At 36.6% G+C, this 13,087-nt stretch overlaps 1 protein-coding gene across 7 annotated transcripts in view; it reads right to left on the bottom strand.

The window, feature by feature from the left end:
• Positions 1 to 631: 631 nt before the first annotated feature.
• dysf (dysferlin, limb girdle muscular dystrophy 2B (autosomal recessive)) overlaps positions 632 to 13,087 on the bottom strand; it is a 58,726-nt gene continuing 46,270 nt past the window's right edge. For all 7 annotated transcript variants that reach the window (XM_087789661.1, XM_087789659.1, XM_087789664.1 and 4 more), the window contains 5 exons: positions 10,134 to 10,233; positions 6,183 to 6,355; positions 4,869 to 4,978; positions 4,649 to 4,796; positions 632 to 4,187 (listed from right to left, as the gene is read on the bottom strand). In XM_087789661.1, coding sequence (XP_087645787.1) covers positions 4,131 to 4,187; positions 4,649 to 4,796; positions 4,869 to 4,978; positions 6,183 to 6,355; positions 10,134 to 10,233 — 588 coding nt within the window. In that variant the 3' untranslated portion in view covers positions 632 to 4,130. The remainder of the gene's footprint in view (positions 4,188 to 4,648; positions 4,797 to 4,868; positions 4,979 to 6,182; positions 6,356 to 10,133; positions 10,234 to 13,087) is intronic.

Below are 13,087 nucleotides of genomic sequence, written 5' to 3'. Positions count from 1 at the left end.
TATCATGTGACGGAAACGAAACAAGAAACAAACTAAATGCTGTTTATGTGACAATAATAATTGTCAAACTTACACTGCATGTCGTTGAGCCAGGTGAGTGTGATGCGTTCAATGACGTAGAAACAGCTACGGATCAAACCTTAGTGTAGAAAAAACAAAATACACCGAAAAAAAATCAACAAAACAAAACTCAAATCAACTACCGAACACATTTTATTTTCCAAAATATTTATCATGATCTTAATGTAGAATAATAATAATATTTGTAATTGTGAAATGAGTTGAGATGGGGTTACTTGTGTTGGTTTACACTAAAAAGTAAAATCTATTTAAAGAGATCTAGTGTGTTTCCAATTTGCTTTCGACTGTGTTGTTTCCATTAAAAGTATTTTTTTCTTTTGAAACAATTGATTTTTTGCCCTGGAAATTTTAGTCCATAAAATACTTGAAAATGTTTCGAGTGTACCGTAAAATACATTCCTGCAGTTATAGACACAAATGTTTCACCACAACAACAGGAAGAGCGATATAGAGCCACAATGAGGAATATAAAATGCCTCTTGATTTCATTCACTTTCAAGTTGTACGTGTTGTTGATCACTTGTGATCACTAAATGACAAAACTACAAAAGCTTGTAAACTCTTTATTGATATGATTGGATATTTTCATTTCACAGCAAAAACCCAGCCACGACAAAAAAAAAAGTGTTCATCTACATGCTGTTGTTTGTTAGTGGACGTTATGATTGTTGTGTCGACCAAAGCTTACACACAAACACAACAAAGCTTTGAGACACAAAAAAACATGATCTTTAACATGTACTTATTTCACTGGTAAAAGTAAATCATAACCAATTATACTTGATATTGCTGTTGAATGAGTAACACGTTTATTATCTAAGGCCTAAAAGACGGAGGCAGCTATGTCTGACTGTACATGAAGGCATCACAGCTTAAGATAAAGGAAGCCATTTTTTAATATCTATAAACAGTCTCTCTCACATTCCACCAAAACCTTCTGGTGATGCTTTTTAGTTAGGTGGTTCTGAGGTCTCTGAGGACCCCCCGAGCTGGGGTATAAGGATGGATCAGATCAGTGATGTAAGGAGGAGCCTGACCATGAATAGATCTGAAAGTAAGAACCAGAATTTTAAAGTTGATCCTGAAAGAAACTGGAAGCCAGTGAAGAGTTTTAAGGATCGGGGAAATGTGAGTTCTTCTACTAGAGCGGGTCAGAATTCTCGCTGAGTTTTGTATTAACTGCAGGCGAGACAGCTCCTTCTTGTTTAGACACGAAAATAAACTGTTACAATAGTCTAAACGAGAAAACACAAATGCATGGATTATAAGCTCCAGATCGTGTTGTGAAATCATTTCCTAAATTTACAGATATTTCTCAGTTGAAGGAAACAGTTTTTCTTGAGGAGTTTAACTAAAAATTGTTTAATTTAGCAAAACCAAGTAAAGATGTATCGGAAAAACTTATTTTTTAAATACATGTTTCATATTGAATGTTGTAAGGCCACTTGTTTTTGGGGTTTTAATGCATGCACTTAAAAGTTAAATATTTTATTTAAATATCCTTTTTTTCAGCAAGACAAATACAGTGATTTTCTTCGTCTCAAACTTTCTGCCTGTGATTTGATTTTCTAAGCATAAAAAAATAATTTGCAAGAACTGCTCGGATATTGAAACCTTAACAAACACATGAACTTAAATTGACTGCTGGACACAACAGGCATTTCTGCTGAGTAAGCAACTGCTCTCGATCTTATACTCCACTTCCAGCTGAACAAAGTAGAATAACAGGTGAAAGGAGGCCCAGTAGTTCAACTCAACGCTTTCATACATTCAAACGCAGAATCACTGCACACGCATACACACAGAAACATGTATGTTCAGGAAATTCTGCATAATCCAGGAGGATTAGTATGTCTCCTCTAACACTTCCTGTATGTGCCATATTCAGGCGGTAATTGCCCGAGAGCACATGAAAAAATAGCAGGACCACCAGCCAGCCTTGACCTGAGGTGCGTTTATAAATTCATCCTGTTGAAACCAGCCTAAAACAATAAATGATAATGAAGTTAAACAGGGCAGACAAACCACCTACACATGCTCCTGACACCGCCTGTGTGAAGTTAAAACCCCCTAAGCCACGAGAACAAATCCCGCTCTAAATCTGTTGAGCGCTGGCAGAATAAAAGAGTGGAGAGAGAGAAGGGAGAAGGGATGAAAGGTGAACTAAAGATGGAGGGAAACATTGACACAGCAAAGTGTTGCTGGTTAGAAATGTCAATAGTCGCTGGTGTAAATAAGAGACGGCATGTGGGTGGAAAAAATGATCAGCAAGTATTTATGTGAAGTGTGGGTGAGAAGCTCCTGCTCCTGCAACATAACGAAGGTGGTGTCTTTTTCAGAAGGAGATGATAAACATGTAGCACTGAATATGTAATAATGTGTTAAATATATTTTAATTGAATGTCATCTTTCAATCATCAAACAAATCTCAAGATGGGCTGGAGTTGTGAGGCTGATACAGCAGTTTGAATTTCCATTAAAACATTACATAATTTTATATATATTTTCTTTACATATATAGATCATTATTTTTATTTATTCTTTTTTTTTTTGTTCAATGCTTTTAAAACAGCTGTCTGGGGCATCTGCTCCTTTACATCTGAAAGATTTGAAGTTTTACTTTTTATCTCTAGTTCCTTCAACAGCTAGATTTATCACCTTTAGCCTAAAACAAATTGAATCATATGCATTTCAATATGTTCTCTAATATTAGAGTGTGCATGATGTGAAAATGGACTGTTCAAAGGAAATCAAAAGAAGTTTGATTCTCCCTCCAGAGAATCCCTGTTTCATTTCTCTGAACAGCTCTTGGTGAGATCGATCGCTGTGGACGGAGGCATCGCATCGATGGTCACTCCGGAGCTGTATATCACCCACAATGCACTGTGTTGGTGCATGAAAAATACATCCATACGATGGCAGCAATGCACTCTAAACACTGTTTGTCTGTTGTTTGTTTACGGCCGAATAAGAAGAACATGGTCAGGATGGAAGGTTATTTGAAATAGACAATATTGAGCCATGATTGGATTGTTAGTGAACTAGGTTGTTAGTAACCCATGTGAGCAAGAAAACATCAACCTGCAGTTGAAAAGAGCCAAACTATCTTTGAATTTGTTCCACCTCTTGTTACGGAAACTATCGTCTTAGTCAGTGCACGCTCTTCATCTGTCTTGCTGTTCCTGATAGAGCGCCTCCTGGAGGAGGTTAACCAGTCAAATCAATAGATTAACCGCATCAGGGTTGTGACCATGTGCAAACAGTAGAGGCTTCAGTGATGTTCTTGATCTTTATCTTAATAATAAGAAGCTTATCTGGGCATCTTTGGACTTTTAATGATCACGGAGGCAGAAAGCCACAGGTGTTTAAAAGTGAAAATGCAGATGAGTTTGAAATGAATACATTAAGGACATAAATGAAAGAAATCATAACGATCTGATGGTCAGACTGAAGTAACTGATTTGAGATGCATAACCATCTATAGGGTAAAGTTCCCCGGTTTATGACTTCTTCACGTGAAGGATGCTCCAAAGGAAAGCGTCCTGAAAGAGAATGTTTCTGAATGATCTGACTCTGAAAGAGTCACCGCTGCCTGACCTGACGTCAACCCATTGAAGCGGCGGGGCCGCTGGGACGTGGCGGGGGGTAAGAAGATCAGCTCGCAACATTTCCATCTTTGATTCAACTTCTGCTATCAGCCGTGTTCTCTCACGCCTTTTCTTCTCCCTCATCTCTGTGTGAGCGCGAGACCAGAAAAAAAAAAAAGAGGGGGATTAAACTGAAAAAGAGATTAAAGGAGCAACCGGGGAGACAACCAGGACAAGTAGGCAGACAAGACACGCTGTGATGTACAGATCAGACGGAGAGAAAAAAGGCACGAAAACCTTGGGCGCTTTTGCTTAAAGAGGGCAAGCCTGCTTGAAGAGTGAGTTCACAAGTTCATGGCTGCTGCTAACACTCAACTTTATCATGATGACATAACATTTTGGATGATAGTTAAAAGCCTTTTTCCCCCCAACTTTTAGAACTTATTTTTCTTTCTTTTTTGATCACTCTGATGTCTTGGCTGGTCCGAAGGGTCCCACCATCTTCATAGCAGCATAGTTCTAGAAAGTGAGACGGATGTAAAGAGAGGAAATGGGTTATTCTTTTTTTATTCATCTACAAAAATCAATTATCTCCCCCCCTGTGTGCCATTTCCTTCTATCAAGTTTAATTTGGATTCTTCTACACTTCAAACACTTTCTCAAAGAGGAACTTTCTTTTCTACAATCAAAGTTCTTACAAAGTTTCCCCATCGGATTGTCAAAGTCTGCTTTTTTTAATCGCATTAATCCATTTTTTAATGACTTATTTTACTGTTTCTGTTTGCAACAATGGTCAGTCACACCCTGAAGTGGACATTGGCTGACGAATGGGATTTTTTTTAATCTGCCACAATGACTTTTTAAACATTTCTATTCTTCAGAAAGGTTTAAATGTGTTCCATTCCAAGGCCTCATTTAAGTTCAAACACATATAAATGAATTCCCTCAAGACAGAGTGTGACTCAAACATACTCTCTTACCGGGAAAGAATAGAGGAAGACCCCTAAGAAGAGGAAGAGGAGGAAGAGGACGATGAAGAGCAGGATGAACCACTTGAATCGTCTCCACAGGATGAACCTGAGCGTCTTGTACGGCGAGGAGAACCACAAGAACGACGTCTCTGGTCGTCTGCGAGGTCGGAGAGAGAGTCAAAGGTCATCGTGTGTAAGTGTGTCAGTGTGTAAGTGATTGGGTTATTACTGAGGTTCCTCCAGGTGAGGGTTCATGTTGGGTTCATCTCGGCCGAGACCTGCTGGTCTCTCTTCGTTCTCCTGCTCCGTCACGATCTCCAGAGACATCTCCACCTTCCCCTGCGAGCAGCAAGACATGGATTCATCAGATGAGACTTTTCTCATTTAGAAGACATTTATTTCACTAAATGAATCACCAGAAAAGAAATGAGAAGAAAATAATTAACTAAATGTCATTTATTTTTATGTTTTTTTGAATGATTAAAGAAATGATTCTAAAATTTCCACACAATCGCATTCCTTTTGTTTTTCTAAAATAAGTGCCAATCAAATATTAAATAATATGAAATAATAATAATATGATTTAGTTAAAATTTTAATGTTCCTATTTAAAGGAAATATTTTATTTTAGGTTCTGTTATGAGTGTAATGGGGAAAAAAAAAACAAAAAAAACATTGCGCACTTCTGCATTTACACTTTGATATTTTGAGTGCACAAGTGTGTTCACACTGAGCAGTGTGCGAAAATGTAGTGCGCTGTGCACATTTCATTCGCGCGCCCAAACAGCCAGAAAATTGGGATCAATGGGCACTTTCCACCCTTAACGGCCGCCATATTAGTGACGTAGATGACATTACGTCTAGAGCTACGTCGCTAAACGAAGTTACTTCGCTAAACAAAGCTACGTCGCTAAACGAAGGTACGTCGCTAAACAAAGCTACTTAGCTAAACGAAGTTACTTCGCTAAATGAATTTACGTCGCTAAACGAATTTACGTCGCTAAACGAAGCTACAGCGCTAAACGAAGGTACGTCGCTAAACATAGCTACTTAGCTAAGCAAAGTTACTTCGCTAAACGAAGCTACGTTGCTAAACGAAGCTACGTTGCTAAACGAAGCGACATAGGTAAACGAAGCTACGTCACTGACTTCTTCAGAAAGAATACCAGCTTAAATTATTTGAGAAAACAATCATTTTACCAAAAAACAACACAACAGCAATATTAAGACAATGAAACACAACATAATAACTTGTTTCGATTAGCGAAAAGTGCTGTCTACCTAAGTACTTCAAATTTGCACACTGCACACTGTAAAGCAGGGCACTAAGAGAAGTGCATGATGTGAGAAACCGCACATATGTATTTACCGGTTATGTTTGGTAAGTGTGTAAAAAATAGGTTTTATTTTGACCAAGAGCATTGTTTAGAAGTAAATATCGTAACAACTTTAAGAACTTCCCATAATGGGAGGCCACATTAACTAAGCATCTGTCGGCGTACATCATGAAGAAGTTTAAATAGAAAGGTGAGTGTCTCCTCACTGCGATGGTTCTCTCTCCGTTGTTGGTGCAAGTGCACGGCCACCAGCCCTTCACCGTCCTCTGCTCGAACAGGGAGACCAGTTTGTCGGCCGGCTGCTGGAGGAGCTGCAGGTCACACTTCTCTGGAGACTTGGCCGGGCGCACCATGTGGTTCAAGTCCATGGATATGTGGCCTAAACCAACAGTGACATGTTGCCAAGTTAGTAGTGTGGAAATGTGTAAAAACCTATCCAACATATTGACTCAAATGACTAAAGTTTGAATACATAACAAGAGAAAATCACCATATTTATGAGTCTTTGCACCAAATAAATGTCTTTCAGTTCTTTTATCGCCTCTCAATCAAATTTGATAGAAATCAGCCTTCAGGTTTATCCATAATCCTGCTGTCACACAGTCAAGTAACAGATGTGGCTGCTGGGCACGGTTGTATCTGCCGTCCTTTATCATCAAAATACTCCTGCTAACATGCATGCCAAATGTTCGCAGGTGCTTTTTGCAAAATAAAGAGCAAAACTTTTTTTGTATACATAGCCGTTGCAAAGGGCTCTCTGATGTCCTGATCAGGCTTTCATCTACTACCTTTTGAAACAAATACAAACAGAAATAATTATCTAAGGTTGAAAGAAAATGAGGGTTATAACATGCTGATATCATTTGATTACAGTTTAGTCTTTTGTCAATACAGTTTGCAATTGAAATGTAAATTGAAAACATTTAACTAAATTAGTTAGCAAATAATAAAAAATATAAACACATTATTAATAAAGTGAATAAAATAAAATCTGAAAGTGGTTGATGAGATCTGAATATTTGTTTGATTACAGTTGAGAATTGATTGATTACAGTTGAAAATTGTTTGATTATAGTTGAGAATTGTTTGATTATAGTTGAAAATTGTTTGATTATAGTTGAGAATTGATTGATTACAGTTGAAAATTGATTGATTATAGTTGAGAATTGTTTGATTATAGTTGAAAATTGTTTGATTATAGTTGAGAATTGATTGATTACAGTTGAAAATTGATTGATTATAGTTGAGAATTGTTTGATTATAGTTGAAAATTGTTTGATTATAGTTGAGAATTGTTTGATTATAGTTGAAAATTGTTTGATTATAGTTGAGAATTGTTTGATTATAGTTGAAAATTGTTTGATTACAGTTGAAAATTGATTGATTATAGTTGAGAATTGATCGATCACAGTTGAAAATTGTTTGATTATAGTTGTGAATTGTTTGATTATAGTTGAAAATTGTTTGATTATAAACAATATTGATTGATTGTAAAAATATAAACACATTATTAATAAAGTGAATAAAATAAAATCTGAAAGTGGTTGATGAGATCTGAATATTTGTTTGATTACAGTTGAGAATTGATTGATTACAGTTGAAAATTGTTTGATTATAGTTGAGAATTGTTTGATTATAGTTGAAAATTGTTTGATTATAGTTGAGAATTGATTGATTACAGTTGAAAATTGATTGATTATAGTTGAGAATTGTTTGATTATAGTTGAAAATTGTTTGATTATAGTTGAGAATTGATTGATTACAGTTGAAAATTGATTGATTATAGTTGAGAATTGTTTGATTATAGTTGAAAATTGTTTGATTATAGTTGAGAATTGTTTGATTATAGTTGAAAATTGTTTGATTATAGTTGAGAATTGTTTGATTATAGTTGAAAATTGTTTGATTACAGTTGAAAATTGATTGATTATAGTTGAGAATTGATCGAGCACAGTTGAAAATTGTTTGATTATAGTTGTGAATTGTTTGATTATAGTTGAAAATTGTTTGATTATAGTTGAGAATTGATTGATCACAGTTGAAAATTGTTTGATTATAGTTGTGAATTGTTTGATTACAGTTGAAAATTGATTGATTATAGTTGAGAATTGTTTGATTATAGTTGAAAATTGTTTGATTATAGTTGAGAATTGATTGATTACAGTTGAAAATTGATTGATTATAGTTGAGAATTGTTTGATTATAGTTGAAAATTGTTTGATTATAGTTGAGAATTGATTGATTACAGTTGAAAATTGATTGATTAGAATTGAAAAATGTTGAATTATAGTTGAAAATTGATTGATTATAGTTAAAGATTGTTTGATTACAGTTGAAAATTCTTTGATTACAGTTAAAAAATGTTTAATTACAGTTGAAAAATGTTGAATTATAGTTGAAAATTGATTGATTATAGTTAAAGATTGTTTGATTACAGTTGAAAATTCTTTGCTTACAGTTAAAAAATGTTTAATTACAGTTGAAAATTGTTTGATTAAGGTTGAAAATGAATTGATTATTATTGAATTGTTTTATTATAATTGAAAATTGATTGATTACAATGGAAAAGTGTTGAATTATAGTTGAAAATAGTTTCATTATAATTGAAAATTGATTGATTACAATTGAATAGTATTGATTTTCAGCTGGAAATTGTTTGATTACAGTTAAATATATATTTATTATAGTTGAAAATTATACGAAAAACAATTAATTGAAAATGTATGGTTGCGTTAAAACTTACTGATAATTTTGTAAATGACAAGATGACATTGTAATAAATAAAAAAAAACTCTGTGCGACTATGGTAAAGGATGTTATTCAAGATTTGCCATGAGACACTAATAGAGGTATAGGACACACTTGCTACTGGAATAGTGGAATAGTGAAATGGGAGTAGTTTTATTCATTTGGCTGCATGTTGTGTTTTTAAAATGTGAAATGGAGCCGTTGGCAGAAGTATGCACTGTCTTGGTCTTTTACTTTTTTTTACAGTCTTCTTCAGGAATCAATGAAAAGTCTGTGTTTTTACAGGGATTTTTTCCCAATCAAACAAGAATACAGGTCGTAACTGACAGTCAGCTGACACCTGTAATGATAGTGATTTGAGGATGGATTATACTGTTTAAAAGGAACGTCTCACTGCACTGTCTTCATAGCATTGGTTTAACTGTCCCAGGATATACTGTGGCCCCTCTGGAAAATTAATAGTCTGTCCCTGATTGAGTTTTCCTCGATCACAAATACGCCACTTTTAAGAGGTTTAGCAGCACATGGTCGTTAGAACAACATTAGGTCCGGAGACGTAGATCCACGAGGATCGGCTCCACGTCCGTGAGAGGAGTTTTTCCAGCGTCATAAGCAGTTTAGCAGCACAAATGGAGGATCATGGCTCACGTCTGACCCTCGCGCCACGAAAGAAGATTAGGAGAGTCGGTGGTTGGCTATGACTAGCCGAAGACAAGCGGGAATGGAAGAAATGCTTTGAGGTGGCTGCACACCCACGAGCGCGAGGAGGACCGCGCACTGGACCGGCCCAGTGATGGACAGGAACAGGTCGGAATCTGGATTCCTCATCTCTTAACCGCAGACGAACATTCATTCTGATGAGGGATGAAAGTGAGGAGGCGGGGTTGCTTGGAGGGGACGCAAAGGCAGAGTCCCGGGGTCAACATTTTAACAGCTCGAGGAGACAGAATGAAACGACCCGTCGTTCTGTGAAAATGTGCCAAATCGGTGGAAATAGAAGTGTGCTGATTATAAAGGTAAATGTTATAACAGTAGGTCGCACGAGGCATGCGGCGGGATCCAGATCCAAGACCCGGGCAGGAAAACCGAGAGTGAATTAAACGTGTTGATAGAACGAGAGGACATGGAGGTGTGGGTTTTGTCGGGGGGGGGGGTTGTTTTAGTAGCCTGGAGCGTCTGAATCCATTTCCAGTAAGTTTTTTTTTTTTGGCTTCCTGTGGTTCAGGGGAGAGACGGGTCAACTAATGTTTTATACCCATGAATAGCAGATGGAACCGTCAACCAATCAGTGCAGTTACATTAAATTATGTATAGAAATATTCCACTCATGCCGTCTCAAATAAAATGTTTTTGTTTTGCTTGTTTCGGGTCACAGGTTGTAGTATTTGTGAATACACAGCCTTATTTACCAAGATAGTCGTCAAAGGAGAACTTGTCATTGTCCCAGATTTGAAGGACGAGTTTTGGAGCCACTTTGGTCTCAGCTTTGTCAATGCTCCAGAAATGTTCCTGTGAATACAGAGAGAGAAAATTCAAACTAAAGACTTGTGGATCATCCTATCAAAACCTGGTTCACCAGTGGAAAATGATACACACTTGAAGCTCTTATTAGAGGTCAATGGTAGAGGGAGTGAGGAGTTCATGAGGTTTCATGACACAGTACAGTGTCCTCATGATAGTACATGAACTATTTATTTAAATCAACCTTGAATCACTTAAGAGCCCCAACCCACTGGTCTCTAAAAACACTGTACTGTATTATAAACCTTGAACGTTTCATGAAACCTCATCAAAACACCACTGGGTCAGGAAAGGAAAATGTCGGATTAATGTCTACGAATCCTGATAAAATAGGTCTCTTGTATTAGTTTAACACATAAAAAATATGTTATAGATACATTTTAAAAATAGTACACTTATTTTAAGCAGTTTTATGAACAGGTACATACAATGGAAATACAAATAAATATTCCTACTGTGGAATATAATATAGTCATATGACTAAATTTTATTATATTGGGCTGTACACGTAAATGTAGGGTGTCCCAAAAACATTGTTGTCGTTTTGCAGGCCATCATTTTTGACAATCATTCTTCAAGTCGGGCCATGCCATCCCCTGCATAAGGGAAGTAATTGTGCGTCCTAGAATATGAATTTTTAAGCGTTCAGGAATAATAAGCTTTTTTTCTTCATTTGACTGAAGCATGTCAACACATAATTCTTGATTTTTAGTCAAGAATCTGCTTTTAAAGCCTAAACAAACTGTAGACGGTTTTCCCGGGATACACAAAACATCATTCAAAAAGTCATTTGAGGATTCTGGGATTTTTAAACTTGCTCTTCTTAGGACTTAGCGAGAGTTTTTCACAAACTTGCTCTACCTTTTTTTCTGATGTTCATTGTCTACCAGATCCTGGAGCCCTGCAGAAGCAGCCCGCCTCTACAAAGTTGGGTACCAAGTCCAAATTTGTTGGTACATTTTTCTTTTTTCAAAACTTACATTGAAGGAACACTGTAGTCTTTGATGACTGTTCAGCATATTACAAGACGTAAAATTATTTTCTGGGGGGGAGGGAACAGCATTGCTCAATGTGACCAAAACCAAAAATGAAACATTAATTTTTTCATATTTTTACTGGAATTGAAAAAAGTCTATGGGAAACCCTGTATTTTTAATATTTCTAAACATTGCTGCTGTTGGGGATCTGCATTGCAATGATGTGTCAATGTTATCATGTCACCATGTAAAGGCGACTGTAAAACCATCATTAGACATGTGAAATGTTCATGTATTTATAGAACTAGACAAACAATACATAATCTTTGACTTTATTTTCAATGCCTGAAATATATTATGTAATGTTTTATATTGAACTCAAAGTCAGATTAAAAGCCTTCAGCCGGCGCCATGTTGAGATTGATGTTGTTTCAGAAACATTGTGGAAACCATGATGAACACAGCAGAGCAGAAAACATGGTGACGGGATGTCACTCTGTTGACACTTCTGTCACTACATCACCACTTCCTCACTTGCAGTTTACTGTGTGGATGTGAACATGTACTTCTGCGCCAGAGCACTGTGCATGAGTACGTGTGTGTGTACTCTCCTTATTATCACGTCTAATAAAGTCAAACTTCACTGCCAGACAGTATCTGATCCAGTGTCACCTCTCCGCTAATGGGCTCCACTCTGCAGCTGCAGTACACTTTCTCTTTCCATTCCCTCACTTCTCGCTTTTATCTCGCTCGCAGACTCTGTGGCGGGCGCGCCGATTGAAAATATGGCTTTTCACACATGAAATAAAATGGGCCCTGTGTGATTTGCAACCAAAGTCAATACAACACAACATTACCTCTATAAAGGACTCTGTGACCAGATTTTCCGCAGGCTAAGAGTAACTTTTAATATGGACAAGTGATGATCGATTTGCAGCACAATTGAAAAAGGAAAATCTTCTCTTTTTTTCATTTTTAGTGAGTGTGAAGGCTGTTTCTGGTCTGGTCAAGTTGGATCTTGACTTGTTTATGAGATAGATTAAAATCATAAAACTCAGACTACTTTGAAAACAGTAGTTTAGAATAAATATATTATATATAATAATAAATGCTCGTTCCATACTACGAACATTTTGGATTCACCTCAACAACCGATATTGTCTGTTAGCCCACTGTCAATAATAGTAATAATCTCTTGAGACACGGTCACAACTGTTTGCCGGTTTCCAATCCAAACATATTTCAGAACCTGAAGTAAACGACCATGACTTGAAATAAAGAGGTAGATGTGGATCTGTTTAATGTGACTTTCTAAAGTTAAATTAGTTTTTCAGCATTCACCGTTACAATACACGGCCTCCCCCACTTTAACCAACCTTAACATCTTCCCTAGACACATGCTTTTTTTAACCACATCCATGAACCTCAATGTTTTTTTTCTTCTTTTTTTTTATTTTGTACCACTATTTTTTATCATTCTTCGTACAACTGTCCTGTACAATGAAGAGTCCGGTGAATATCATTTGATCAGAACATTGTTACCATCATATGGTCTTCAAGGAGGGGTAGGTGATCTTGGAAAACAGTTTGCGGAAGCTATGTTTTGAATTCAAAAGTTCAGTCCCCTTTCTTCAGACTCCCCCACCAGGCAACACTTTAAGAGCAGTGCATCAGGTAGGTACGAACAGCTGAGGGCGCTATCACTGTCTGGACCAGATCTTGAGACTGAAATGTGAACACTAGTGAACCGTGCTCTGGCCCAGGACTTGAGTCTGATTGATAAACAAAATAAAGATGTGAATCTTTCTCCAATTATTTCCATGGTTAAGTGATTAAAAGTTATAGTACTGTACGTTCCTCCGGTG

The sequence above is a fragment of the Callionymus lyra genome, chromosome 4 (genome assembly GCF_982586985.1).
Source record: "Callionymus lyra chromosome 4, fCalLyr1.hap1.1, whole genome shotgun sequence".
NCBI lineage: Eukaryota > Metazoa > Chordata > Actinopteri > Syngnathiformes > Callionymidae > Callionymus > Callionymus lyra.
This window is presented reverse-complemented; position numbering and strand designations above follow the sequence as displayed.